Source organism: Vollenhovia emeryi, unplaced genomic scaffold, assembly GCF_000949405.1.
Source record: "Vollenhovia emeryi isolate VEMERY1.0 unplaced genomic scaffold, V.emery_V1.0 DF939127.1, whole genome shotgun sequence".
In the NCBI taxonomy this organism is placed as follows: Eukaryota; Metazoa; Arthropoda; class Insecta; order Hymenoptera; family Formicidae; genus Vollenhovia; species Vollenhovia emeryi.
The window spans coordinates 1304573-1332286 of record NW_011967239.1 but is presented as its reverse complement, the minus strand read 5'-3'; the positions used below and the strand labels follow the sequence as shown (position 1 = coordinate 1332286).

General features: G+C 48.0%; 5 protein-coding genes across 8 annotated transcripts; 2 read left to right on the top strand and 3 right to left on the bottom strand.

The window, feature by feature from the left end:
- Positions 1-537: 537 nt before the first annotated feature.
- Positions 538-6204, top strand: LOC105568785 (coiled-coil domain-containing protein 63). Of its 2 annotated transcripts, none has more exons than XM_012024728.1 (7): positions 538-2459; positions 2533-2913; positions 3359-3693; positions 4143-4366; positions 4604-4866; positions 5087-5376; positions 5699-6204. In XM_012024728.1, the coding sequence occupies exons 2-7, from the start codon at positions 2563-2565 to the stop codon at positions 5877-5879; spliced, it is 1644 nt and encodes a 547-aa protein (XP_011880118.1). In that variant the 5' UTR covers positions 538-2459; positions 2533-2562; the 3' UTR covers positions 5880-6204. The 2 variants fall into 2 exon arrangements, with proteins under 2 accessions (XP_011880118.1, XP_011880117.1); XM_012024727.1 differs by having other exon boundaries at positions 538-2214; positions 2274-2459; positions 5087-5702.
- Positions 5769-8255, bottom strand: LOC105568786 (coiled-coil domain-containing protein 42 homolog). Of its 2 annotated transcripts, none has more exons than XM_012024729.1 (5): positions 7937-8255; positions 7324-7612; positions 6961-7200; positions 6217-6572; positions 5769-5847 (listed from the first exon to the last, which is right to left on the bottom strand). In XM_012024729.1, the coding sequence occupies exons 1-4, from the start codon at positions 8053-8055 to the stop codon at positions 6219-6221; spliced, it is 1002 nt and encodes a 333-aa protein (XP_011880119.1). In that variant the 5' UTR covers positions 8056-8255; the 3' UTR covers positions 5769-5847; positions 6217-6218. The 2 variants fall into 2 exon arrangements, with proteins under 2 accessions (XP_011880119.1, XP_011880120.1); XM_012024730.1 differs by having other exon boundaries at positions 7324-7601; positions 7713-8014.
- A 77-nt stretch (positions 8256-8332) lies between these two features.
- Positions 8333-10497, bottom strand: LOC105568787 (protein sly1 homolog). Its single transcript, XM_012024731.1, has one exon. It carries the CDS (start codon positions 10402-10404, stop codon positions 8518-8520), a length of 1887 nt encoding a protein of 628 aa, XP_011880121.1. The 5' UTR covers positions 10405-10497; the 3' UTR covers positions 8333-8517.
- A 1975-nt stretch (positions 10498-12472) lies between these two features.
- LOC105568782 lies at positions 12473-24796 on the top strand. Of its 2 annotated transcripts, none has more exons than XM_012024723.1 (17): positions 12473-12867; positions 14176-14400; positions 15923-16048; positions 16554-16739; positions 16822-17046; positions 17177-17275; positions 17369-18578; positions 19082-19190; positions 19264-20613; positions 20709-20951; positions 21035-21387; positions 21475-21733; positions 21820-22046; positions 22269-22510; positions 22627-22641; positions 22921-23287; positions 23380-24796. In XM_012024723.1, the coding sequence occupies exons 2-17, from the start codon at positions 14236-14238 to the stop codon at positions 23718-23720; spliced, it is 5517 nt and encodes a 1838-aa protein (XP_011880113.1). In that variant the 5' UTR covers positions 12473-12867; positions 14176-14235; the 3' UTR covers positions 23721-24796. The 2 variants fall into 2 exon arrangements, with proteins under 2 accessions (XP_011880113.1, XP_011880112.1); XM_012024722.1 differs by having other exon boundaries at positions 19079-19190.
- LOC105568783 (probable asparagine--tRNA ligase, mitochondrial) lies at positions 24585-27691 on the bottom strand. The gene is made up of 4 exons (XM_012024724.1): positions 26902-27691; positions 25936-26531; positions 25377-25824; positions 24585-25306 (listed from the first exon to the last, which is right to left on the bottom strand). Exons 1-4 carry the CDS (start codon positions 27367-27369, stop codon positions 25046-25048), a joined length of 1773 nt encoding a protein of 590 aa, XP_011880114.1. The 5' UTR covers positions 27370-27691; the 3' UTR covers positions 24585-25045.
- Positions 27692-27714: the final 23 nt, after the last annotated feature.

Below are 27714 nucleotides of genomic sequence, written 5' to 3'. Positions count from 1 at the left end.
ATGTAGGAGTATAGATCAGCTAAGTAGGTGTAAATTATCCTTAAAAGTGTCTAAATAGTACCAAGATTTCGACTCGGGAGATCGGGACCCAAGTCAAAATTTTGGCCGTACCTTGAACCTTTAATTCAATTATGTAGTAGGACCTAAGACAGTAAAAAGAGCTCGAACTGCAAGTAGAAAATTTACTCCTACTTTAAAACTGATAGTGAAATTTCTACATTTGCCAATTTAACATTGAAGTAGGTCGTTAAAGTAGGAGCTAAAGTAAATTTTGAGAATTAAAGATTCAAGGGGAGAGTAAAAATATAATGTCATCAAAGTACATTATTGCTGGTCTATGTATAGATCAGCTAAGTAGGAGTAAATTATCCTTAAAAGTGTCAAAATAGAACCAAAATTTCGACTCGGGGAAACTGCCAAAAAATCCTTCCTTGCACGAATCGCATGGCCCCTGCCCTGGGAGCTTCTCATCCGAATTTTTCTTCAACTGGGCGAAAAAGCCCCGTTTCACCCCACCCTCTCGTAGACGCAGACGCGAAAATAATTACCGTTGCAGCGAGGCAGGGTAATCCACCCTTCCTATGCAGTTCGGGCGGAGTAGCGGCGCGTAATCAGCCGCGATGTCACCGTGATCTTATCGCAACTCACAGCAATTGTATCCTCCAACGGAGCGTCCTCCGCGCCGCACGCTCTCCGACAATCACCGCTCCGCGGTATCGATCGAAGCGTACCCGAGCGAGCGCCGAAATCGCCGCGGAGCCGAGGCCGAGGAACGGCGAGGACGCCGAACGTGCGGACGCGAATTTCAACGCGCGAGGAGGTCCTCGCGTTAGAATCAGAAAACGGGGAGATGCCACACAAGAGAGAGAGAAGAGGCTCGACGCGCGACGGTCGGTCAGAACCCGAGAGGTTCCGCGCGTTCGTTGGCCGCGCGCGCGGCGGGTAGAACCGATCGACCTGGCGACCTTCCCCTCCGGAGGTGAACTAACGTCTCCCCCGTCTGCGTCGGCGAGCGTGTATCCCCACCACTTGACCCACCTGGTCGAACCACCACCTGACTGAGTCCCACCGAATAATCCGTGGAGCGCCCAACGCGCGCCCATGAGGTTCTCAACGAGACGGGAAGAGCGGACCCTGATAACGATCCTTGCGCGCAAATTTTGCCTTGCTTGAGCTTCGCCCGTAAGGGCAAAGAGCAGAGTGGCCGTCTCGTACCCTTCCTTGCCGGAAATCATTCCACGAAATTCTGCAAAAAGAAATAAAATATACTACAAACTAAAATATAACTGCCAGAATCTAAGAAATTCTACGTAAATTTAAAAAGTGTTGTAAAAGTCGACATGAAAATGCTACAACTGGAACACTCCTGTTAATTTTTGTAATATTTTACAAGTAAGCAGACGTTTTAGTTCTTTGGGATTTTGTTGTTTCTCGACACCCGAGCGAGGAAACGCGTGGCGAACATCTGTTTCCTGGGCAGATGAAGGACGTAAAAATAGGGAAGCGCTGAGACTTGGCATGCAATTTTAGGAGTCGCGCGTCGTCGCGTGATATTCGATTTATTTCATTACGAGAATGCAAAATGGTTGCACCGTCTGGTGTTTCGCGCCGAGTTCTTTCTGTGGCTACTTGTAGGAAACGATTACCATTAACGAGAGAGGCGGATCGAGTTCCGCGTGCTATGCTGCGGAGGACCGCCTCGTCCACCTGTTCTTCCTACTTATCATCCCGCAAATAATGCGGTATAAAGGGAAGCTGGATTTATTCTTTAGCTCAAAATCGAAAGACTTATCGCCAGGAAATTGACAATTCGTCAAGCCAGTACGCTCGAGCAATGTATGGAGATAGAATGCCAGCAACTGAATGCTCTAGCCCTTCGCCAGGAATATGATTACCTGGGAAGCTGGTGAGAAGCTTGAAATACTCGAAGATATCTATATTTTGGATTAAAATGGAAAAACTTGAATGTTTTGTTCTATTTCGAAACTATCTTTAAGCGCTGCATCATTTATGTCGTAAACGACTGAGTCACGTTAGGGATCAAAGGATAAAGGTGTTCCGAGGAAGACAGCTAGACGAAGACGTGGTCTCTTTCGACAACAGATTTGGAAAGAAGCAGTTTTATCGCGTTAATTGAATGGACATTGTATGGCGTGCTTTATTAAATTTCTACCATAACGTTACGTCGCTGGGCTCATTGCTTAGCAACCGGAGGTAACAACAGAAGCGGCTATAGCAGTTTATAGCATGTTACTTACGTTACGGCCTTACAGCTGCCTCTGTTGCGCGGGGTGGCAGATGTCTCTCTCAAATGTCGGCGTCCAACGTCATCGGGGGATCGCGACTGGAGTACGATCCCCACCCCTACATGGATCTTCGTGACCGACGTCTTCCGGGAAACTGACGGCTTTTTCTCCCTTCCTTCTACCTGTCTCCTATAAATTGATCGCAACAAGAAAGTAAGTAGGCGACGTAATAATCTTTGGAACGCTGAGACAATTGTCAGCGATATTAATTAATTTTATTGTCCAGGGACAAGCTTGGCAAAGACGGGACTCCGAGATGGCGTACAAGCAGCAACCGGTCCAGGACGAGCTGGAGCTGGAGACGATGGCGGAGGCCGAGCTCTCGAGGCTGAAGAGGCAATACAGGATAATGGAGAACGATCGGGCGGCGTGCGCGGAGGACGCGAGGCTGCAGCTCCGCAACCAGCGGAACGCGATCGACCGTCTGGAATACGAAAAGGCCGAGCTCGTGCTGGAGATTAAGACCGCACGATCGAAGGCATTCACACGCAGGGACATGGAGATGGACCGGAAGCTGAAGTGCCTGCTGGCGAGGCGCGCCAAGTACACCGAGCTAATAGAGAACGAGAAGCAACAGATAGCCGAGCTTGACGAGCAGATCAACAAGGTTGCTGGTATTGCTAATGTCGAGTCTATGTAGATCTGTATAAGCCGTCAGCAAATAAGGGAAAGGAAGGTAAAACGTAACGTTAGATAGCACATCCTCCCACATATCTATTACGTTCTGCCCTCCTCTCCTCTATTTACTCGCTTCTAAATAGTTTACGCTTAAGAGTGCTTCGTTTTACCTACAGTTTTGCCCGCCTTTTCCCTAATCCAGTTAAAATCAGTAATCCGGTTGACCCAAATACCGATTCGTAGATGTAAGAAAAACAGGACGGGGCGTTTGATGCTACAAGCAACGTTGTTTCGCGGTGATCGATAATGAATGAAAGCGTCGCGACTCGCCGCGGCGAGAGATCGGATCGTCTTCTAAAGCGCCTATTGACGAGGAGAAATATCACTTTCGTCCCGCGGCATCACGTTTGCGACATGAAGGAATGTTGTTGCAGCTTTCGAAGGATGTCGCGGGCATGAAGATGAAAGTACGCACCGACGTGCAGTCGCGGGAGATAGCGGCGCAGCACACGAAGACGATACTCATGCTGGAGAACCGGGTGGAGGTGGCGACCAAGAGGTTCAACCTGGTGATAGCGGAGAACGCGAGGCTGCGCGCCGAGATCGAGACCCTGCTGAAGGAGCGGACGCAGTTCACGCAGGTGTGGGGCAAGCTGATCGGGCAATTGAACACGGGCAAGCAGATCATCAACGATCTGATCGAGCAGGCGACGGTCACGTTCAATCAACGGGACGAGGAGCTCAACAAGATCCAGGCGCTTCGCGAGAGGTGGGATGCAACACGGATTTTCCGCGTCGTTGATCGGTGTCGTACCGTGAAACGTGGTCGACGCGAGCGTACGATAGACACCGGCGATTTACGACGACGTCGCCGTCGCCGATTGACGATCACTCGCGGAGCCGCGAAAGTGGAAACCTTCGTCAGATCGCTGTCCCCGTAAACCATATGATTTTGTTGCCAGCTAAGGCGAGATCCACTCGCCATTCGGCCTGAAACGAATGCCCGATGTCGCCGTTGTCTTTGAATTAGAAACTCGGAGAGCAACGATCGGCGGAGCCAGTGGCGCATGGAATTTCCGCCGCTCGCGCTTTTCGTCCGATGCCGTAACGGTTTCTCGATATTCATTCAGTCGCGGTGTAAATTTTGCGTAATTTTCTGCCGAGCAGAGAGGAAAATTCCAGTGAGCTGAACCGTAACGAGAAGGCGTCTGTTCGCAGGGGTATAAGGGACCTGAAGAACCACACGTCGGAGATGTGCGAGTTGCAACGAACTCTGGACAACGAGATGAAGCTGCAGGAGTTTCTGGGCGTGAAGGGACAGTTCCGTGAGATGGTCGACCTGAACGCGAAGAGGGAGGCCGAGAGGCAGGCCAAGCGGGAGGAGAAGCAAAACAAGATAGCGGCCTTCACGCAAATCTTGCAGACGATCAGGCAATTCACCGGTACCGTAAACCAGGCTCTTGTTTAGAATAATCATTCTGAGACGCGTTCTTCCTCCGTAAAGTGTTCTCGCATTTTCTCACGGAACACTTAAGCTTGCTCCAGTTTTGTACGTGTGATACAACTGAAGATGCAGATGCGTCTTGACGCTTTTATTAGTCATCTAAACTTTATATCCGATAGTTCACGCTATTACGTTAAAAATCCCGGCTTCAATTAATGTGAATGTAAATAAACAGGCGAGCAAGAGATCGACAAGCTCACCGCGCACTTCATCAAGCAAGAGGAGGAGAATTTCGCACTCTTCAGCTACGTCAACGAGTTGAACGACGAGTTGGAGAGTCTTCAAGCGAGAATGGAACAGCTGTCGGTGGCCATCGACGAGGCGCGTGCCCTGAATGTGCATCGCGACCAGCAGCAGGCTGAGACATTGGAAAAGATCGGCAAGGAATTGGAGGAACAGACAGCGTTAGCGGACGCTGCCGAAGAGGATCTCGCTGAGGTTAATGAAAGAACGGTCTAAAACTTTGCTCGTATTTTCGCGATCATCGTTGAATAATAACAAGATGCCACTCTTTAAGTCGCGCCTTTCAAGGATTATCTCATTCTCGGACATTGTCCTTGATCTTAATAAAACGAATTTATAGCTTCGATATCCGCACGGCGACTCGGCAAACCGCAGCCCGAATGCGCAACGATCGATTACTCATGCTTTATTTCAGTGCAACGACGCGATGGATAAGCTGCTGCGGGGGATCGACGGCCTCTTCAAGGCGATACATTGCGACAACTCGCCGATTTTAGAATTGCTGGGCGACAACACCCACGTTACCATGAGCAACGTCATGCTCTACTTGGGCATTATCGAGAAACGTATCACCGAGATGTTCCACAAGGTTTACTGGGTGGACAAGGAGAGCAAAGTTCCGCAGCTGCGACTGGACGAAGAGAGGAAGCCCCGGCTGAAAGTGCCCGTTCTCACTCGCATCGTACCCACCCAACCCTGTGTCCTGTGAGCACCCATTTTATTCTATCGCGTTCCTTTATCCCGCCCTTGAATCCGCATCCTTCCGGTCTATCGACGAGTATCCTCGAGACTTTCCAACATTTAATCTTGAACGTGACGGCCTAATTTCCGTTTGATACTTAAAATAGTTGAGCTCTTTTCCTATCAAGACGGAGAATTAGAAACAGATTCACAGTGAATACAGTACTTAGTTAGTAGATACTTAATCAATATACCAGTGGAAAGATTTTATTAATCGGCGCTAAACACACGTCGAGCACATCCGCGTGTCAACTCCATCTGACCACTTTCACGTCCCGCCGTGCAGCTGCGTGGAACAAGAGCAGATGCAGTTCGTCTCGGAGGGCCTGGAGGTGCCGCTGACACGTGCCGAAGCCATGCAGAAGCTGCGACAGAGGCTCATGGAGGATTACTCGGAGCTGCTTCACAACGTGTCCGCCTGTCACTTACCGGCGGCTAGAAAGATTATGCAAAGACGTTATCAATAAAGGGAATTAACGAAGCGTATTTTCTTCGCGGATTTGCGACGTGACCTTTTGCATCGTGACGACGTTCGCGTGAAAGCTCACGAGGATTCAGTCCACGAGGGGTAGCAGATCGTTGCGAGCGCGACCGCGACACAAATAATAATAATTCTGTATATCGAGTTTTTGAATTGTAACGATTTACTTAAATCCATTTTGAGATATATGTATATAGATTTTACACAAACATCAGCGATGTCATTTTACCAAGCGTTTCATTAATTTACTTGGCCATCGCTCATCCGCCGGCTTTGCGACATCGCTTAATCGCAATCAGTCGCGGTAATGGGATGATAGATACCTCTAGTCGCGATGCGACAAGCCTTTCTCTTCCCGCACCTTCTTCTTGACGGTCTTGATAATTCGCTTCAATTCGAGGATGGTGCGCTTGATGTGGATCAGCTGTTGCTCGACGTCCTCGCTGGCCACCTTGACGGGTATCTCTTTCCTTTTGCAAATCTGCTGATAGATGTTCCAGCAGCACGCCTTCACTTGCGTAAGCTCCAAGTTCTTCGCAGCGGCGGTCTCCTTTATCTTCGATACGATCGTCTCCCATTTCAATGCCTGCGCTTTCGCCTGATCGTACCTCGCTTGCAATTGGGCCAATTTATTATTCAAGCCCATCAATACTTGCGTCTTGACTTCCGTCAAGTGATGCTGCACGTAAAAAAATATCTCTATAACGCACACTCGGCTTTCCAATCTCTTTTTCATTTATTTATTTTACTTTTTAAGGAGAGGGGAGGGGGAATACCATGTGAAAGCCAAGAGATATTAAACTCGTAAAAAATATTCATACGATTGAAAACTTGATTCAAAGTCAAAGAATGGTAGACGCGAGATAGACACGGACAAAAAGCGTCATGAAGAAAACAAAGAGAAATCTCTCAAAAAGTTTTCGTCGCTGTTGAATTGTGCTAATTCCAGTTAATCATTAAAATATTTATAATCAATAAGGCAATTAAATTGAATAATTAAAAAAAAAGATGATAAGAATTTACAGGACCACGATGATTCGAGATACGTAAGATAGTTCGAACAATACTATTTCTGTTCCTTTGTCTTCGAGCATCTGAAGGTTCCTGTCTTGATGATCAGACAACGCTTGCCTGGCCTCGACTAAAGTTTCGTAGCGATTAAAAATTTCATTGATCGACTGAAACTCGCCCGTCTCGTTCACGACCCTGTCCAAGTAATTTTGGTACTTCCTGTATTCCCCTACGTTTCGCTGCATTTTATCGCGCGTGTCTCTCATGCAGCGCAATTTCTGCTCCAATTCCTCGATCTAATAAAAAGATTAAAAAGGCAACATCAGTCACGATCGATATATAAATCCTTTTTTTTTTCTGAAAATGAAGCCGCGAGACTCGGAGCTCCTAGCATTTCATTCCCTTTATCGACTACGTACTTCTAGCTTGCATTTCTCCTGGCGCTCGTGCTCCTCTTTGATCTTCTGCTCGGCTCGCTCGCGCTTCTCGACGTTCTCCTTCACGAGCGTATTAAACTTTACGAGAGATTGCCGCAACTGCAATTGCTCCTCTCTCGCGTCCTCCCACTGCTCGTCCACGCATTTACGTTTTATCTTCTGTTCCGCTCGTTTCTCCTTTAATATCTCTTCGACCTCGGCTAATTCTCGACGAGCCCTGATCACCTCTGTCGCCGGGCAAACCCTCGCTCTGTCCCACTCTGGATATTTTCTAACATCGTTTTGTAAATACAATGACGAGAATATAATTTACAATAAATAACCAGGCACATTACAATTATTTTGAAACGTATTAAAGATATAAATTCTACCGTTGTTAAAAATAAAACAAATGCGAGAGTACGTAATTCTATTGTGCCGTCCGCTTCGGATTTTTTTCTCGATTGTCGCAACGAATCCTATTTGGCGCATCTTTATTTTTACGTTTCCTTACATGTCCTCCGATTACTTTTTAACGCGCGAGCCCTCGGTACGTCAAGAACAATCAAGAATACTTCATCGCAGCATTTACAACAGCATTTTCTAATTTTGTTACTTGATAGTCTGACGTTCCTCTTGCTTGGATATAAAGTACTCCGCAACTGCTCTCTGCGAATCGGTCGGGATAACAGCTCTATGCACGAGCTCTCTCGATTCGTCTCGCGCCGCGGCCATTTCTTTCCCTTTCCGAGAAATGTCTTTTCAATAATCGCAATTTTCAACGCGAACGCAAATATCAACGTTGAGAGAAAGAGTGTGTTATATGCTAGAAAAAAAAATGTCAAAGAAGGAAGCACATGTATCTGCCATGCACGACTAATCGACCAAACAAAGTGAATGCAGTCACGCGCGCGCACACACATACACACGAGCGCAAGAGAGAAAGAGAGAAACTAAGAACACGTGGCGGGCGCGTAGTGGGAGGGGAAAGTCGACGGCAGGGGAGGCATTGTTGAAAATAACGAACCGAGTTTTATTCATATCGTACACTTTATACAAGAGCCTATAATGACCTTATTAAAAAAAAAATGCATGGCTATATTAGCATATATCGCGCGAGTTTAAGAGGGACGAGGGGAGGGAGAGGGGGAGGGAGGCGAGATACGGGCTGGCGAGAATGATAAAAGTATATGCGCTTCACGAGTGGACTTCCTGGCCGAGCAGAGAAAGTTGCTTGAGCAATTGCTTGGCGTTGATGAAGGTCGTGGAGCCGTAGATGACTCGTTTGTTCACCCCGGCTCCGCTTCGTTGCCTCACATAGTCCACCAGGTTCTGGTACTCAATGTAATTGCCGCCGCCGACGACGAAAACTATCACGTCCTGGAACGTCGGCCGGTTCTTGGGCATCTGCTCGGTGTGCTTGAGCTGCTTCGGGTCCAAGTAGAGGTAGTCCTCGGTACGCGAGGACTGCTTGGACTCCATGAGCTCGTCCACTATCTTGGTGACGGGCAGATTGTGCTTCTTGACCACCAGATTCTTGACGCCCTCCATGACGAACGACGAGCCCTGATTCATCAGCTTGGAGAACATGCTGACCGTCTTGGTGCCGCCGCCCTCGTAGCTGCTCTGGATCTCGGCTATCCTGGTGTAGTTACGGAGTCGCTTTACGTATACCAGCGGGTTCAGGTCGCAGCCGGCCGCGGTCAGCGCCGTCTCCAGCCTGCCGTAGTCCGCGTCGGACATGTTGGTGCAAATGAAATAAATAATGGCGAGGCGCAGCTTGTCCTCGGGGGTGCCGCAGTCCGGGTCGCCGATGGTCTCCAATACGCTCCGGTCGAGCGTCTGCCTGCTCATGATCTTCTCCTCCAGCTCGAAGAACGTGTCGAGCCGCCTGGACTTGATGGCGTTGAGGATACCCGTCGCCACCGACGTGTGCATGTCGATCAGGCGCTTCATCTCCAGGAGCTGCGGCAACGAATTGACGGCGCTCGTCAGCCGCGCCGTATTGTTGGACACCATGGACAAGGCCACCTCGCTGTCGTTGTCGATGCCCATGGTGGACTTGAGTTTCTTGACGTCCTCCTCGAAGGTGCGAAACTGCTCCAGCTCCTCCTGTATGGCCTCCGCCACTCTGGGGAACGGGCTGCCCTTGTGCTGGCACCAGAAGCGATCCCGGTTGTCCATCTCGTAGGCGCGCGTCTTGGAGCGTGTCCCACCGGCGGGGGAACGTCCCACGCTCTCCTCCACGACGAGCCTGTTGAGCGTCATCTCCAGAACGTCGTGCGCCAACGCCTGGTACGTCCACGTGTGGTGCAGCGGCGTGGCCATGTCGACGTTGCGGTCCAGCACGATCAGCAGAGGCCTCTGGAAACTGTAGTGGCCGGCAGCCTCGCCCTCGAACAGGTTGTTCCTCGCGTCCCACACGTTCTCCCGCAGCTTCTTGTCGATCATCTTGGCAACCATCTCGGCGGCGTTGCCCCTGGGACACCTTATTATCGGCACGGTGCCCAGGGTGACGAACACCGAGAACAGACAGTCCACAATGATATCCATCACGGACTCCATCTCGCTGTCCTTGACGTCGCCGCGGTTGATCGCGTGGTAGGATATCACGTCGCTGTTCTGATGTCGCAGGACAAACAGATCGTCCTCCAGGGTGATGAAGTTAAGATACTGATCGAATACCTTGTGGATGCTGGCGACGACGCCGCCGAGCAGCGCCGCGGCCGCCAGGTCCTCCATCCTCTGCCGGCTGATCGGCAAGATGAAGTTGAGGTGGTAGACGTCGTACAGGCCGTTCTGCAGGTCCTGCCCGATCCTGCCGAGGTTCTCGTCCGTCGGCGCGCAGAAGTAGATCGCCGGCACCTCCGGGATGGAGTCGCGGTCCGAGTGCAGCTGCATGTGCAGCGTGATGCCGAGCTCGCGCAGCTCCTTCACCGAGATGAGCGGCGATATGATGTCCTGGCCGAGGCGGTCGTAGACGAGGATCTTCCACGTCGGCACCGCGCCCTCGGCCCGCGGCTCGGGCTGATTCAGATTCAGCATCTGCTTCAGAGCGTTTATCTGACGCTCGCGCAGACTCATCGTCACAGATCTGTCGAGGAACCTAACCTAACCTCGCACGCGACACCAGGAGGGCCGTGCACTCGTACCAGGGAGAGAGAGAGAGAGAGTGGTTTCTCTCTTACCCGCTCGCTGGGCCGACCGGGGGCCGCCAGTCAGGTTGGTCGGCTCGTCACCGCCGCCGCGATCCCTGGGAGACGTCGAGCGCGCACCCGGCGTCGCATACAGGGCGGAGTTCTCAGAAATCTGTCAGTCTAGTCCGGTCTCGTACACCCATCGAGCCGCGAAACTGTAACCTACGAATCCTACGACGGACACGTCAGTGACGTGCACGTCACTATTGACGTTTCTTGCTGGTCGGTACCAGTCGGTACATCGCGTAACGCCACCAATAAAGTAGCGACTTATCTGACCTACCTAAAGCCCGCTGCAGACGATGCTATTTTTCCTGCTGGATTGCTTGCGATTTAGTAAATTACTATCATTGCACCACTCAGCATTCAGGATTCCTAGTAATTTACTAAATTGCAAGCAATCCAGCAGGAAAAATAGCATCGTCTGCAGCGGGCTTTATACCAGTTCTACACCCCGTATAGGGATGAGGCCTACCTGCGGCTCAACCGCCGATGCCCCCTTCTACAGGGTGAATTTTTGGATTCCCGTAGAGGGAGAAGAAAAAAGGGGGCCGAATTTTATTTCGTGTCCCGGTCTTTTTTACCATGAGAGGCGGATTACCGACCGAAACTGCAGCCGAGGCTGCCTTCGCGAGAAGAAGATCAAAGTGATCCAGATAAAAATAACCTTGTGCTGATTGGTCAAATCTGGAATTTTATTGAATAAAATTTCAATGTGACGCTATGAAATTTCAGATTTGACCAATCATAGCACAAGGTCATTTTGGATCATTTTGATCTTCTCGCGAAAGCAGCGCCCAACTCGGGAAAAGAAATGGAAAAACTCTCGTAATATGTGGGCGTTTTCCAGCAAGGACACAGTGTAAAGCTCGCTGCAGACGATGCTATTTTTCCTGCTGGATTGCTTGCGATCTAATAAATTACTATCGTTGCACCATTCAGCACTCAGGATTCCTAGTAATTTAGTAAATCGCAAGCAATCCAGCAGGAAAAATAGCATCGTCTGCAGCGGGCTTAAGAATCGACTATGAATACCGGCCTATACAATCATCTTTAGATACTCCGTAGCCAACGAAATGTTCTATACAGCGTCTTCAGATCAATTCAAGACGTTTGCGAAACTCATCTTCGGAGCTACGACATAAAAGCGAGTTGTTGTTGAACTTAAGAAAATTGTTAGAAACGCCTGGAAAAAGAATTTATCCCATAATCTGGAAATTCTGAAAGAATTTAAATTCTCCGTGCCGTCTGCGCATCCTGGGTGACCAATAGGAGAGTCCGCGTCTAGGAATTTTCCTACGCGTTCTCTGGTGACGCATTTCAGGCATCTAAATTTTCCACCCTCGACGACCAATCATCCGTCGTTGAAACGGAAAACGAAACGCCGATTCGTCACCCAATCACCCGACGACGCGCCTCATCGTTGCAGTGTTGCCCGGCATCGTCCGAGAAGAGAAAGGGTGCGTTCTTTTAGGCATCGGATACAGCAGTTTTTGCAGTAATTCATTCTTTTAGCACGACTGCGCAGTCGACTGCAGGGCAGATTTTCGTTCTTTTAGCAATGGATGCGCAGTGGATACGCAGACGATTAGAATTAGCTGCGCAACCGGCTGCAGAGAGCTGCACAATAAAAAGGGCGGGCAAGTATATAAAATGTGCGATCAAAATATATATTTTTATGTGGGAGAATCGTCGTCAGGTGGAAAACAAATACCGCGCGTTTGAGAATATGAGCGCAAAACTCCGTTCTCTCAAATGAGCTGCGCAGCCGGCAGATCCGATGCGCAGCGGTTGCCAAATCCGATGCCTAAAAGAACGCACCCAAACAGTTAAGCCCGCTGCAGACGATGCTATTTTTCCTGCTGGATTGCTTGCGATTTAGTAAATTACTATCATTGCACCACTCAGCATTCAGGATTCCTAGTAATTTACTAAATTGCAAGCAATCCAGCAGGAAAAATAGCATCGTCTGCAGCGGGCTTTACTCAGGCTGTCCCCGTTCCTGGGCGCACTTCACGGCGTAGAAACGAGTTTACGTGACTCGTCGCACGAGCGATCGCAGCGACACCGTCGCGAATGAGACGCGCCTGACGATTGGCTGCCCCGAGAGCGGCCGACCGCACGCACGACGACGGCGTCCAGTGGGAAGCGTCGTCACGTCCGCGCCTACGTTCCGTCGACAGATGGGCACCGAGGTATGCGCGACGGCCATTTTGCGTAGAGATTCTGGTCGCGTAAGCATTAGTAGTGTAGTGCAACGCGCGTGAGATTTTCCGAGGATCCCGCGGAGGATACGAGCGTCCGCCGTACGGGTCGGGCCTGCTTGCGTCACGCGATGCGCTGAGCAAAGGTAATTGATCGTAAAACGAGCGGTAGAGTAAGAACGACGAGACGCGGGTACGAGAGGACGGCGGGAGGCGCGAGCGAAGGCGGCGGACTCCAGATGCGCGGACGTGGACGTCGCCTCTCGATCTCGGCGCCTCCCGCCGCCTCTCGCCGACGGCGAGTCGGGAGGCGAGCTCGCGCGGTGGACCACCGAGTCCGACAACCCGGATCCCGCGGGTCTCCCGTCGCCTCGCGATCGTCGGAGCGCGAGCGAGAGCGAACGGGTGCGCGAGAGAGGGAGAGACCGCGAATGAAATCGATAAAGTGTTTCTCGCCGCGTACGTGCGACGTGCCGCTGACCCTCGTCGTCCGGATAGCGTTATGTAAACTGCGCGTCGCGAGCCGAGAGCGACGCCCGGGTGCTCGGTCGCGCGGATTCCACCCGCGTCCCTTTAACGGGGCGCATCTGGGCGTATCGTGACGCGTCGCGTCGCGTCGCGTAGCATCGCCTTCGCTTTCTCGTCCCAGATTTCGTCCCGGCACGACCGCAAGAAGGCAGACTTTCCTTTCCCGACGGGACGGCCGTAAAAAGTCACGCCGTTGCTCGACCGTGACGTCGCTGTTTCTCGCCTCCCGAGGGAAACGTCCCTCCGGGTGAATCAGTCCTCGGCGATTCGCGCGTGCCCGGCGAATCATCGCCGTCCTCCGGGCAGTCCGCCTCTTAGGTTGCGCGCGGCGGGACGCGTCCTCCGACCTGCTGCTGATAGGGAAACTTGCTCTCCCTCGGGCACGCGGCTCCCGGGTCTCGTCGGTGAAGAAGCGCTCGTGTGCCGTGTGTTTTACAACAGGTTTTCTGGAAAAGCACGCGGATTTTCACGAGCGAAACAACTGTTATGATGTAATAATCGTCGCGCGTGAAAGCAGAAACGTTTTTAGGATCGAAGATTCGGATCGCTTCCTCTCGATATGCGCACTGATTGATAGTTGACAAAATTTGCGTCACGAAACATTCGGTCAGTTCCTAATTTCAGGAGATTCTTCCCTTCGATAGGTGTAGATTCTCCATCTCGACCGACAATAGTTGCAAAAACTTGCCTCGTTTCTGCCCGATCGCTTTCCCTCGCGAATGCCTACGTTCGGCAGAAAAAGCAGCTGTTGGAGGATTCGTGGATCTGATTGGCGTACGCTCTCGAGTTCACTCAGGATTTAAGCGAATACGCCAGACAACAGTTGCAAAGCGGCTTTTTCTGCCGAACGGCAATCATTGCGTAAACCTCGGTTAAAGGCTACACGCTTGTCGCCGCACACTGTACGCTCCTTTCTTATGTTACAGTCTGATTATACCAGAATACTCCGTTAGGATCTGTCGCGTTCGTCCGTTCGCAGCAGCACCATGTTTGCGTCAAAGTCCCAAGAAGTCGCAGAGGAGTACATCTCGTCTCTGTCCGACCTTACGATCAACAGTAAGCCGCTTATCAACATGCTCACCATGCTGGCCGAAGATAACATCGAACACGCGCCGGCGATAGTGCAAGCCGTCGAGAATCATCTGCAAAAGGTTACCTATCCATCCATAGTTTACACACACCTGAGATACGTTTCTCGAGATTGATAATTTCCCACATTAATGTTAACTCGCGCAAGGCTGCAGACGTTTTTTTTTCTCTCTTTTTGCCTCTCGCGTTTTCCAGTTTCTTTCTATAACAGTTGCAAAGTTGCCGCTCGCGCGCAGACGCGACGAAGGGTGCTCTCGCTGTGCCGTGCACAACAGTCCTGTGATTATTGCCCGTCTCCACCTTGCATCGCGCAATTGGCGAATTATTTATAAAGACATTTTATAAACGATCTGTGATACTTTTGTAACGGATATAATTGATAGGCCTTCTATATTCTATAATTACTCTATGTGCAACAAGCTCTTCTTTCTCCCTTTATACATATACTAAACATAATTAATTATAGAATGTCAGAAGGCGTGTGTAAAGAACTGCAATTTGAGACTGCGTTGTGTGAGAGGCAATATTTTATACGCCAAGGTTTACAGTAGTTATGTTACGTTATGTGTGTCGAAATAGCAAATAAAATATCATCAAAACTTGCTGATGTTGTATCTGTGTTAAATTCCAAATGTGCTACGTACATTTCGCCAATCAAGGTATATATAGATACGTTCGCGTGTCTCAGATAGTTTATATTCTTTATACACTAATAAACGCGTATGTACATACTGTTACACGTTGAGGATTATGTAATGCCTGGATGAATATTGCTACTTTACGATAACATACCCGTACTTGAACGAAACGATGCAGCTTGCCGATTGAGTTCGCCGAGTTTTCGGAGGAATGCAATGGTAGGCGGTGGACATGTGATATATATTTTCTTGGCGCGAAACTTCTCGAAATTATATATCATTTTCCCTTAGCTGTACATCGAGGGGTAAACCGCTGACCAAAATCATGTACACCAATGCCCACTAATGCCCACCGGGCATTACCTTATCTTTATAATTCCCAAAGAATACCTAGAGTGCCCAGTAACACCTGAAATCTACACCACAACGCCCTCAGCGGTCTACCACTCGCCATACATTCTTCAACAGATTTATATATGGACATTTTCCTCATGGAAATTTGATAGGTGGCTATTTCTCATTGCACTTTTACTTGCAGCATTAAATGTACTGGCAACTCGGCCGCAGTTTAAGTATCTGTACGAATAAAATATATTTGCAACTAATTGAAAAATACAACATTTTACTCTGTGCATTACCCTTGCGAAATTATCCTCTTGAGATTCAATACAACAGAGCCTCGAGCTCCCACGTACTTCAAGTACTTTCGTAATTGGGCACCCTATCAAGCTGTTCCAAGGAAAAATGGATGTCAAGTTAAAGGAATACGCAGTTGAAGAGAAATGCAATGAATATCCGGAATGTGCATGTCTACATCAAGATACTTTTTATATCAATTAACGCGCGCGTATAGTAGCTTAAGTAACTCTGTTAAATATAATCCTTATGAAATAATTAGCCCTCGCTACCTCTAGCGTATTGTGCATATTGTGTTGTGTTTCATTAGGTGGGAAGTGACATCAAATTACCGGTACTCTATCTCATCGACTCGATTGTCAAGAATGTGAATGGCGACTATCTGAATCTCTTCACGCAAAACATAGTAAACACATTCTGCGGGGTGTTTGAGAAGGTAAATATCCTTATTGTTTATATAAGATAGTTGATACGGAATACCGCCAGGGACAAGCGCGGCGATTCTTCCTCGCGATCGACGATCCGTCGCTGACCGGGAGTAACCTTTACTTTTTATTCGCACGCAATGAAACAAACCCCCCCCAAGCTCTCACCAAGAGTTTCTGAAAGGAGAATATTTCATAGCGTGTGTAGAGTCGCCCGGCGCTTTATATTTCACGATGATATAAGATAATTGTTTGATCAATATAACATCGCTTACCTCACGACTCTGAAGGTTTCACGGATACCGAGTTTCATGTATCGATTCTTTCTTTCAGTGGGGATATAAATATTCGTACCTCGAATTCTAAGGAAAAATTCTTAATAAGCTTAATAAACGAACCGTACAAAAGAGAGAATTGACGGTATCTTCGGAATTTAACACGATCGGTCTCGCGCTCATGTTCCTCGCGGCTTCTCTTTAGTTGAATGTGGATTGCCAATATCATTTTCATAAACAGGTTGATGAGAACACGAGAGCCAGTATGTGGAAGTTGCGGCAAACGTGGAGTGACGTATTTACACCGCAAAAATTGTTTTCGTTAGACGTACGGGTGCAAAGTATCGATCCTGCATGGCCAATCACTGCCCCATCCGCTAACATCCCTTCAGGATCTATACATGTTAACCCGAGATTTCTCTCGATGGTAAGTTACACAAGTACATACACATAACTGTGCGAGGAAAGCGTATTTGTTACATCACGGTTTGCATACTTAATTTTTTCAGCCTCAACAAGCCGCGACGTCAATTGTTCCGCCTGTTAAAATGCCACCAGGAGAACCGGTAACGACAACGGAAGCAGTCATGCGAGAACAGCTGCTGAAGAAGCAACGAGAATTATTAGAATTGCAAAAGAAGAAAATCGAGTTGGAACTACTGCAGGCTAAGGCGAGTTTAGAGCAACAACAGAGGCAGCTTGACAAACAAGCTGGAAGCTTGAAGACAGAAGTGGTACGAGTTTTGACATAGCTTATAAAGAAATATCAAGACTGTTATGACTTCTTTCCACAATTTCTCGCTTTATTGCCCCAGGCTCTCTTTATATGAATATTTTGTGATGTAATATTTTTCGTTACGACAGGTTGTGTCCATTGCACAGGTGCCAACTACGGAGACAACAACGCAGGTGAAATCTGTAGCTATAGTGCCAAATCAAACTTCAAAGCAAGTAGCAAAACAAGTAAGTAGATATATCACATAATTAAGGAAGCCTGTGGTTCCACAGGCCTGAATATTAGTAGTTACGATTAACAACAATTTTATTTGCTTACAGTTCCCAGCAGCGACAGCGTCGCTTTTAAAGAATGCAGGAGCAAGCAGTGGTCCACGAATCGCACCAGCTAGTAGTATAGCAGTAGCGTCTGCTAAGCCAGTCTCGCGAGATCCACGTTTGAAGCCCATTCCTGCTGTTCAGGATGTGGTAGTGCCAACAAGTCCACGACAACGAACGGGTACGACCAGTCCGAAAGAAGTGCGGAGTGAAGGTCAAACGCAGCAAGTGGCAGCACATACAATTGTAACAGCAAATCTATTAAAACAGCAGATACTTTCGAAATCGGCTGTAACTACCAACAAGCCTCCGGCGAATCCTGCCGGATCCGATAATCCGACGTTATTAAACGTTATTAATAACAATAATGCTGATAATAATAGCAATAATAAAAATTTCAGTAGTAATACAAATAAAGATGCTGTCTCGCATCGAACAAGTCAAAAGAAAGACCCTCGATTAAATAGTAATAGTAGTGGTAACCTAAACAGTAACAACTCCAAGAACAGCCAGAATTTATCGGTTTGCAGTAATAACTCATCTTCAGTATTATCAACGGGCAATCGAGGAAGTGGAGGCAGTGACGTCAACAAGTCGAAAGACTCGAAGAGCTCAAACTCGCGCGGCTCTTCCTCGTCTTTGGCTGACAAGTCTTCCACTTCCTCCAAGTCTTCGCATAGGAAATTAGGTAATAAGTCGCGATCTAAACAGCCTCAGATATGTCAGAGTAAGATTCCGAAAGTCGACAGAGACTCGAGTCCGATTAGGTCAAAATCTCGTGAGAAAGACAGCGGAGACAGTTCACCGTCCTCACGTACCTCTCCACAATCCTTCCAACCCTCTAAAAGCCGCAAGAAGAACACGAAATCGAGAAAGCGTAGTCCAAGTCCTCCGTATAGAATCCCCAGGCGTAACGACGCGAAATCGAGCTCGAGCTTGAACAATTCCGGTGGTGTCACTGAGGAGGAGCAATCTGGTTCGCTGATAGTATCTCCTCCTCATCCACCTGCATTCAAAGAGATCAGGCCGAACGCTAGACAGAGAAATTATGTAAGACGAAATAAAGACGACAGTCTTAGTCCGGAACGTTCTCCAGCCAGTGCTGGAAATACTCAAATCGCTGCCGAGCCAACATTGGAATCTTCTAGCAAAGACGAAGATCTCAGGGCGCCGCTCTCTCTACCCGGAGCCGCTGTTTCCATACCCGAAAAGAGTGAGTCAATAGTGCTTGGCTACATATATCTATATGTAACGATCAGTAACACTGTTCATCAATATACATATATATATATATATATATATATATATACATATACTGTCATCTATATTTCAATTGTGCATGTGAGAGTATAAATTTTCCTGCGTGCTTTCTCTATAGTTACTGTTAAAAATTCTGTCTTGAATATTTTCTCATAAAGGTGACTACAATGTTTGTCTCATCTCTGGTAGCAATTGCAAGACTGTAACAGGTGATATCTTTAAAAAGTAGTATCTTTAACTTATCGTACTAACGTCTCTTGCGCTCGTAATTTTATAATTCCAATTACTCTTGATCAAGTCTCTTAACGTGCATTTCTTCAGGAAGATATTGCCCGAAAATCTAATTCTTCAAAATGCATATTAGGGATATGTAATAAAAAGAAACGGTAATATTAAGTTAATTCCTAATAAATTCGTCTCGCACGAGTTACTCTATCTTGAATTCTTTTCCAGAAGAAGATTTAGATCTACGAGTATTACCATCTGTTAACACTAACAAAAGACGCAGTGAGGAACATGTAGAAGCGAATCCGCCGAAGAAAACCAAGGCTGAGAAATTTGACGCGTATGTATCGTTACGTCAATTACATTAATCTCAGGTGTACAATAAACTGCAAGACTTCCTTTCAATTTTATAGACTATTCGGTAACGAAGACGTGGATTTGCGCACTTTGACGCATCCTAAAGCCGGCCGGCCTCCGACACCTCCACCGCCCGTGATTTCCGGGGAGGATGGAAAAGATAGTTGGGCAAAGTTAAAGACGCCCACGAAGAACGACAGAGATAAGCAAGTTAACAACACCGACGACAAGCGCGAGAGGGACCGTAATAGGGACAGATTAGGACGTCTCAGGTTCTATAACAAGCTCCCGGATGACCCTAAAGAGAGAAGAAGAACGTTATCGAACGAGGAACAGGACGCCAGGCCGGGGCGCAGAGGCCGGGAGAATGACAAGCCCGAGAGAAATGACGATAGAAATATTGAGATTATAATGAAGCAAGCCGCCGAACAGCTGAATCAGGGATCGATCACGAAGACGCAGTACAACACCTTGATACAAGAGGTATTGCACATGAGCGAGGACCGGAAATTGCGAGCGGCGCAGCGTAAAGAAAAGGAGGCTGGCACTGTGATATGGGAGAAGGGTATAAACATGGACATATCCGGTCCAGGGGATCGCGCCACGACATTCAGCCCGTCTAACGATAAGGAGATGATGCGAGGCAAGGAGCACCCGATACCGCGAAACCCGAACGGCCCGAGGTGGCAGAATCAGCCGTGGCAACAACCGTGGGCGCATCCGCCGGGGCCGCCGTACGGGCCGCAAGGACACTTCAACTCGGACATGAGGCCCGTCGGCCCTTGGCAGAATCCGCGACACTTTGGGCCGATGCGACCAGATTATCAGTATCACAGCGGTTTCAATCACAACATGGGACCCAACCCGCGTTTAGGACCCGGCATGATGGGTCCGATGGGTCCGAACGGGCCGATCATGTCGAATCTTTTGTCGAACGGCCCAATGGGACCAATGGGACCTATACCAAACTCTCCTTTGGCGATGGGATGTCATCCCGCGATGATGATGAACAACGGACCAATGTCTAATCTTATGGCAAACATGCCACCTCTGGCGTCTGGTAGAAATGTATCGCCGAACACGTCCGCCAAGTACGATCTCGAGGATAACGATGGTTACGGTAACTCTATGTTGAAGAACCCGCACAGCCGCGAGTTACCGCCGCCGGATTCGAAACTGTTGACCGAGATAGCGAGAGACACTATGAAATCCATAAATATCGACAATATACCGCGGGAGATTCGTTATTACGGGCAAACCGGCGTGGTGTTCATGAACTGGGACGATCCGCGGGAGATCGGCTTCCAGGACGGCATAAGAAGAATATTGATTGACGAGAAAGATACTATAACTTGCGCATTTAACGATCCATACAAGGAATTTATATATGACGGAGAAGTACACAGGTGAGTACATCATTTCCAGACGCTACTTGAACGGGGGCTTCAAATGTTCCGACGCATTCGGAGTTGAGGTAATATCGCAAATCGTATCTTTTCAGAATCAAACTCGGTGCGCCCACTCGAGAATTGTATGTCGACGATTGCTGGTACGAGTGTTACTTTGGTGGCATGCCGATAACAATCGAGCTCAGCGGGAAGAAGGTCAGCGTGAAATTAGAGGGTCCACCGCCGCAAGTCAAGATCGGCACCGTGAAGCGAACGGATCTCGTGGTCGCGAAAATTAATCTTATTATTAACGCGAGAAATATGGTGCCGGTGTTTCTGGACGCGAAACCGCAGATGTAAGTATTGCCCGCAGCGTGCAAATTATTTGCACGATTATAAATGTGCCGTATTCTTATAATCACACGTGTCTCTTTTGCAGATTCGAAATCGAGGGAAAGCCTCATACTTTGGAATTTACGGATGCACTGCAGACAGTTCTCCTAAACGGACGACCGTTTAAAGTCGAATTTGGGGGTTTACCTAAACCTATTATTGTCAGAGACAAGAAGCATTTCATTAGATTCTCGGTATTGCCTAGAGGAGTACGAGCGGGTCATGTGAAAATTGCTGGAATGAGAGGTGAAGGTCCGATTGAATCGCCACCGCCGTCGACGCCACTGAGAGCTCAGAAACCGAAGGTAGACGCTGCTCCTGCTCCGAGCCAATTGCCCACTTTAGAACACGAATCCATGTCGCAAGACGATCTAGATTTTACTTCTACTTCAAAGCCAGGTAAAACATTATCTCCACCGCGTGTTTCGTCGCATTACGATTCTTTAGTCATTATGATTCAAGTATTAATTATTAATATCATTTCAGACCTGCAACTAGATATCTTGTCGTCAGTTTTACCATCAGCGATGGCTCCGTCGTCCGGCTTGTCGTATCAAGCCGAGCCCGTAGAAAATCCGCCCGCACCAGCACCAACATTGCCATTGAACATGAGCGAATTGTTCCAAAGATTGGTCGAGACTGGTATCGTTCCCAATCTCACAGAACAGAAGAAGCAGGAGGAAGAAGAGAAGAAAGATTCCGAGATTACTCCAGTTTCCTTTGATAAACCGGAAACTCTTAAGATGTAAGCTATCTTGCTATAAGTCGTTCGTTATATTGTAGCTAGACGGAATCAAATCTCCAATATTAAACGACGATTTTCCTTTGCAGCAAGCAGCCAGCGATTGCAACAGCGTTGTACAGTGGCATGCAATGCAGTTCTTGCGGCGCCAGATTCGCGCCTGAACTGGCTACTCGGTACAGTCACCATCTGGATTGGCACTTTAGGCAGAACAGGCGTGAACGAGACTCCGCGAGAAAAGCGCATTCCCGACCATGGTATTACGATGTCAGCGACTGGATACAGTTTGAAGAGATTGAAGATCTGGAGGATAGAGGTTCGTATATATTTGTTTATCCTTCCTTTCGGTACGCGTTACTCGGAGAGTTCCAAGTGTAAGTCCAGTCGAACTATAGATAGCAATATATTTAGCTCGGCGAGAGGATATCGGAGCGTAAGATTTGGATAACTTTTGTAACCACAGCATTCGCTGATTGTTCGATCACGACGACACGCCTCGTCGTATCTTGTATCTTACATCCCTCGGTTTTTCTTTCAGCTCAAAGTTGGTTCGAGACTGAAAAACAGACTGCGGAAACGGAAGGTATGGCTACCGATGACTCGCCTCAGGAAACGTTGCAGCCCAGCGTGCCGACTGGCAGCGACGAGGATTCGCGATGCCAAGTATGCCATGACGCATTTGAGCAGTTCTATAATGAGGAAAAGGAGGAGTGGCATTTGAGACCGGCGGTGAATTACGAGGGCAAGAATTATCATCCGCTCTGTCTAGAGGATTACAAGGTTCGTATCTCCCTATTCCGATCGGTGCATACGTTTGAATCTTGTCGATCGATATATCGACGTTATATCCCATTAACGAAACTACCGTTTGTTTCATTCTTACAAAAAATAAATAGGAAAAGAGTCTAGCGGTACGTGATTCAATAATTCATCTTCATGGCACATCCTTTATAAGCTTCCTTGCTCCTAGTATTATAATAGAATAAGTAACTGCTACTTCACAAGCAATATTTCCGTTTATTTAAAACATGTACGAGAGATTCTTTATTTTCTTTAACATCTGAAAAAAAGAGAAACATTTTTCACAATTTTTTACTTGTACATACATATATGTCCTCGTATATCACTCGCACATATGCTGATTAATTTCAATATAACTAACATGTATTTTTTCACATAATTGCTGAAAGAAAGAGGAAGTGGTCGAGAAAGAGGAAGCGATCGACAAAGAGGAAGCGATCGAGAAGGAGGAAGAGATCGAGAAAGAGGAAGAGGAAGAGATCGAGAAAGAGGAAGAGGAAGAGGAAGAGATCGAGAAAGAGAAAGAGATTGAGAAAGAGATCGAGAAAGAGGAAGTGATCCAGAAAGAGGAAGAAATCGAGAAAGAGGCGTCTGTGATAGACAAAGAAGAGGAATCTCCGGGCGAAGAGGAAATTATACCTTTTGAGAATATTAAAATTAAAGAGGAGCCACTTGACGTGGATGAGCAGCCCGACAGCGAGATGTTCGATTTCAGCAACGTGGAAGTCAAAGAGGAGCCTATGGAACTTGAACCAGGTATGTCTGTCCGTCTTAGATTATTATGCAGACGAAAACTACTTCCTAGTTTACGCATGGACGATTTTATGATACTTCCGATTTCTCCTCAGATCCCGAACAAATTGTGAACGAGTCAGCCACAGTGGACACAACGTATGCCGCAGTGAAGAGCTCCATCGACGGTAACGTGGAATTGGACTCGACACCGGCGGCTATTCCCGCGGCTCCATCGCGAATTAAGATCAATATTACTAAACCGCTAAACATTAACAAAGAGCCGGAGGAAAATAAAGAAAAGGAAAAGGTCGCGGCTGAGACGCCTGTAGAGGAAAACGCGGAACAGCCATTAGTGGCAGCTTCCATTAAACCGAGTTTACAGGGTAGGAAGCTATCGAATTTACCTCCTGTAGAAAAAGGGCAGGAATTATCAGGACTTTGTGTTATTATGTAAATAGCGTGTACAAAGTTTTTAGTGACCAACTCTCTATGCGTCGCAAGTGTATAAAGTGCTAGATTTACGTTTAGATAGAATACTATTTCTAGCTTTACACCTTGTACATTATAATTTTGTACAGCTTGTACGGCGTGATAATGTGACTCTTGTAAAAAATATCCCATAGAAAAAGCTTTTAGGGTATTTATCTCTTCTCAATTTAGATAAATTTACATAAATTTAAATCTTACATACACAGTTTATTCGAATGCACCAACTGATTACTTTATACTCTCGCCAGTCACGTCGTACAAGTTTAAAGGAAAAAATGTGTGAAATGCGTGCAAGAGTGAATATATTCCAAGTATTAACATCTTGATCAACGCGAAAGAGAGAGAGGAAAGTGAGAGTGAGAAAGAAAACAGAGCTGTACATATTTTACGTATTTAGGAAGACGTGTAGTTAGCATTCCTGCGCGAGTGAATGTTTTTAGCGATAATGCTTTTGTGATCAAAAGAACCATCACGAATTTACCGACGATTGACACTCGCTGAAAACTTAAGTACCACTTGTACTTGTTTGAGTTTAATGATGCTTTAAGCTCATTGGAAATTTCAAGTACGGTTTATACGCTTGCGTGCGTTTTACGGTAATGTGCACTCACCTGCAACGCCGAGTACTTGTACTCGTGTAAAATGCTGCAGACCCTTCGAGATGAGCGATCTCATCGAGGGAATAGGAGGCTGAGTCATTTCAAGGTGTACAAATTGTGATATACATGGATTAATCTACTTGTAATATACATGCAAACCAACACGCAACGGAAAAACAATGACGACTATAAGAAAGATGACGAGGACTACCGCAATTAGATATACATTATTTTGTTGTATAAAAGACTTGTTTATTACAGGTTTGACTTTCTTTTTAATTAACCTTTCTACTATATCCTTAATAATTATAGCTTGGAAAACTACTTAGGGTACGGATTTCGATTCATAACTAGGAATACTTGAAACAATAAAGATATTGATAAAAAGTTAACATTTTCGTTGTATGTCTCAATATTCAATAAACTGCATTCAAAATGGAAACCACTGCGTACGTCTTCAAACTTTTCCCTGAAAAATTTAGAATAAGTTACAAATACGATCGTACCTCCGCATCCATCGAGAAACCTGTGTGCGCACATCTCTATCGTTTGTAGAAAAAGACTTCCATCTCATCAACTGCGCGCGACATTGTTTTTCCATTGGAAAGCTGGCTCGACTTGTTACATAGCCACATCTTTTTTTTTTTGTTAGGGGATAAAGTAAATGACACGACACCCTGGAAAACTTTATTCATAAATTGCAATTGTGCGGCCATCTGGGGAATGGCACGGTATCCTTGATATTGCCGATCCCTAGGACGCTTTGCAAGAATCTGTCGAAGCCCATTCCGAAGCCACCTGTTGGTACATTGCCATATCTACGTAAGTCTAAGTACCACGAGAGATTCCCCGTGGGGGGTAGTTTTAGCTGTAGTTTCCCGTAATCGTCCTCGCGCATACTGCCTCCCACCAATTCTCCCACGTTCGGCGCCAGCAGGTCCAGTGCCGCTACCTGTTTAAAAAGAGAATTCATCAGACGTGTGCACAGGAAACGTATCGTTCCTAAGTCGCGCTTGGCTCACCTTGGATGCATCGTCCTCGCACTCCTTCATGTAAAATGGCTTATTGGTCTTCGGCCAGTTAACAACGAACACCGGCACCCCGTCGTTATGCTGCACTAAAAACAGTTCGTGCTCTTTCGAAAACGCCTCTCCGTACTTGGCGGTTCGTTGCAATCGATCCGCGTGATGGTTCAACACGTTGAACGCATCGTCGTACGTTACGCGTGCGAACGGCTTGTTCAACCATCGCGGCTCCGGGGCGTCAATCGCGCGCAGCTCCTGGGCGCCCTTCTCGATCATACGCTCAGTAACTCGAGCCACCAAGAGCTCGACCTCCTCTATCAGCTCCTCGATACGCGTAATAAACGCCAGCTCCGCCTCTAACATGTAAAACTCTGACAAATGCAATCTCGACTTTGAATTTTCCGCCCGGAACGTAGGCCCGAAAGTGTACACTTTCGTGAGAGCTCTGAAAAAGTTCTAACAAATACATTGGCATCCCATGAGACGAACGTGCGGAGGTACAGCGAGAGAGAGAGACGCGTACACCGACGGTACGGCGTCGGAGAGCTTTAATCACCTTGCTACCGCCTCCAGATGCAACTGTCCGGAGACAGTGAGAAAGGCGGTGGTGCCGAAGTAGACCTCGTCCTCGGACTGACCCTCCTTCTCCTCGTTATCTCGCTCCTTCCTCATACTCTCTAGAATCTCCTTGGACTGCGGCCTGACGACAAACACCTCGCCCGCGCCCTCGCAATCGTTGGACGTCAACATCGGCGTGTGCACGCTTATGAAGCCCCGGTCTCGCAGGTGATCGACGATCGCCGCGCCGGCGAGGTCGCGCAGCCTCAGCAGGCTGGCGAAGCCGCGCGTTCGCGGACGCAGGTGCGGGTACTGCCTGACATAGTCCGGATCGTATTTCTTTCTCGGCGCGAAGGGATACCCGTCCTCGGCGACGCTGCACGCGCCGAGCACGCGCACCCCGGTGGCGCGCAGCTCGACCTGGCCGCTGGGTGCCACGGCGAGGTCTCCCTCGACGCTGACGCTGCTGCCGTAGCGCAGCTCGTCGGGGCGCAGCGCCTTCGGCATCACGACTTGCAACATTTCGCACGTCGATCCGTCGGAAATGTCGACAAAGACGTTATCTTTCATCTTGCGCAGCGCGCGTACCCATCCCTAGGCATGGAAGAGATCAATACATACATATCTGAGTAAATGGAGCGTCAGGCCGGTGTGAGATTCGCTCGTGGGACGCGACGCCCGGCTCAACGTTAATCTCAAACGCAAATACTACCGTGTGCCTCGAGTCTGTAAACAGGACAACATAGGGTGCTCGTGAGGCAGTCACGGGACAACCATAGGACGGCACTCGGAACGTTCCTTCTCAATTAATTATGCAACGTCGCTCGATACCGAGATATCGACGTCCGACAGCTGCCTGGAAGGGCATCGGCGTGATCTTCCAGGCATCCCTCGGGCCCTCCGCGGTGTTCGTTCCGCGGGTGCGAGGGGGGGAAAAAAAGTCGCATAATGGAGCGCGTCTAACCTGTACTTTGGCAGGCTTCCCGATCGCCGCTCTCGACGCTGTATCTAAAATTGACGTGCATTTGTGCGCGCCGCACGCGACGATGCCCGTCTTTGGCGGGCGTAGCCTCCCGATATACCTCGTGAGCATTTCCGAGGGCGGCCGATCTCCCTGACAATTGTGGCTCACGCGGAAAAAGTGCCCACTTGCACGAGAAAATTCAAAATGGAGTCGTGCGTCGGGATTACGCGCGCGGGTGAAAGCGAGAGCGAGGTGGCGCAAGCCGCGTCTCCACCGGCGCCGTCGCGCCCCGTGAAAACGGCGAATCGGGCCTGAGGAATATCCAGACGAATTTGCATAAACGTACGCGCGAGGAAATCGATTGGTCCGCAAACACATGCGCGGGAAAAAAACGGACAGATTTCCTTTGCCTGTGCAAGCATCGCCTGGACGGGGCCCAATGGCATCTTTAACTAGACCCCGGTTCATCTCGAATGCATTAAATTATGAAAGATTGATAGCGCTACGTTAACAAGATAGCGGCGTTATTAAAGAATTGATTACATTAATTCGGATCTGGTTCAAGTCGTTTAAAAGTCCGCACTGAATTTTCCGGAAAATATGACACTAACTTGATATTGTATGCGTCTTTCATTTTTCAATCTTATGTTTAATCCCTCGCAATCGTCAAACTGTTAGATACGCAATCGTTTTAAAGAGAAAAACAATAAACTCAAACAGCAAATTGACCGAGGGCCTCGAAAGTCTTGCGAGTCCTCCGCGATTGTGCAGTTGGAAGATTATTAATTGCCGGACTAGAACAGGCTGCTTAAA

What these genes read in the sequence shown, in the direction of transcription:
- LOC105568785 (XM_012024728.1), top strand. Translation starts at nt 2,563, where the DNA reads ATGGCGTACAAGCAGCAACCGGTCCAGGACGAGCTGGAGCTGGAGACG. An exon ending in TTGACGAGCAGATCAACAAG is followed by an intron (nt 2,914 to 3,358) that starts GTTGCTGGTATT and finishes ATGTTGTTGCAG; the next exon opens with CTTTCGAAGGATGTCGCGGG. An exon ending in ATCCAGGCGCTTCGCGAGAG is followed by an intron (nt 3,694 to 4,142) that starts GTGGGATGCAAC and finishes GTCTGTTCGCAG; the next exon opens with GGGTATAAGGGACCTGAAGA.
- LOC105568786 (XM_012024729.1), bottom strand. Translation starts at nt 8,055, where the DNA reads ATGGCCGCGGCGCGAGACGAATCGAGAGAGCTCGTGCATAGAGCTGTT. An exon ending in GAGGAACGTCAGACTATCAA is followed by an intron (nt 7,613 to 7,936) that starts GTAACAAAATTA and finishes AAACGATGTTAG; the next exon opens with AAAATATCCAGAGTGGGACA. An exon ending in AAGACAAAGGAACAGAAATA is followed by an intron (nt 6,573 to 6,960) that starts GTATTGTTCGAA and finishes TTTTACGTGCAG; the next exon opens with CATCACTTGACGGAAGTCAA.
- LOC105568787 (XM_012024731.1), bottom strand. Translation starts at nt 10,404, where the DNA reads ATGAGTCTGCGCGAGCGTCAGATAAACGCTCTGAAGCAGATGCTGAAT.
- LOC105568782 (XM_012024722.1), top strand. Translation starts at nt 14,236, where the DNA reads ATGTTTGCGTCAAAGTCCCAAGAAGTCGCAGAGGAGTACATCTCGTCT. An exon ending in TCGAGAATCATCTGCAAAAG is followed by an intron (nt 14,401 to 15,922) that starts GTTACCTATCCA and finishes GTGTTTCATTAG; the next exon opens with GTGGGAAGTGACATCAAATT. An exon ending in TGAAGATCTGGAGGATAGAG is followed by an intron (nt 22,047 to 22,268) that starts GTTCGTATATAT and finishes TTTTTCTTTCAG; the next exon opens with CTCAAAGTTGGTTCGAGACT.
- LOC105568783 (XM_012024724.1), bottom strand. Translation starts at nt 27,369, where the DNA reads ATGAACCGGGGTCTAGTTAAAGATGCCATTGGGCCCCGTCCAGGCGAT. An exon ending in GGAAGCCTGCCAAAGTACAG is followed by an intron (nt 26,532 to 26,901) that starts GTTAGACGCGCT and finishes TTCCATGCCTAG; the next exon opens with GGATGGGTACGCGCGCTGCG. An exon ending in CATCTGGAGGCGGTAGCAAG is followed by an intron (nt 25,825 to 25,935) that starts GTGATTAAAGCT and finishes GAACTTTTTCAG; the next exon opens with AGCTCTCACGAAAGTGTACA.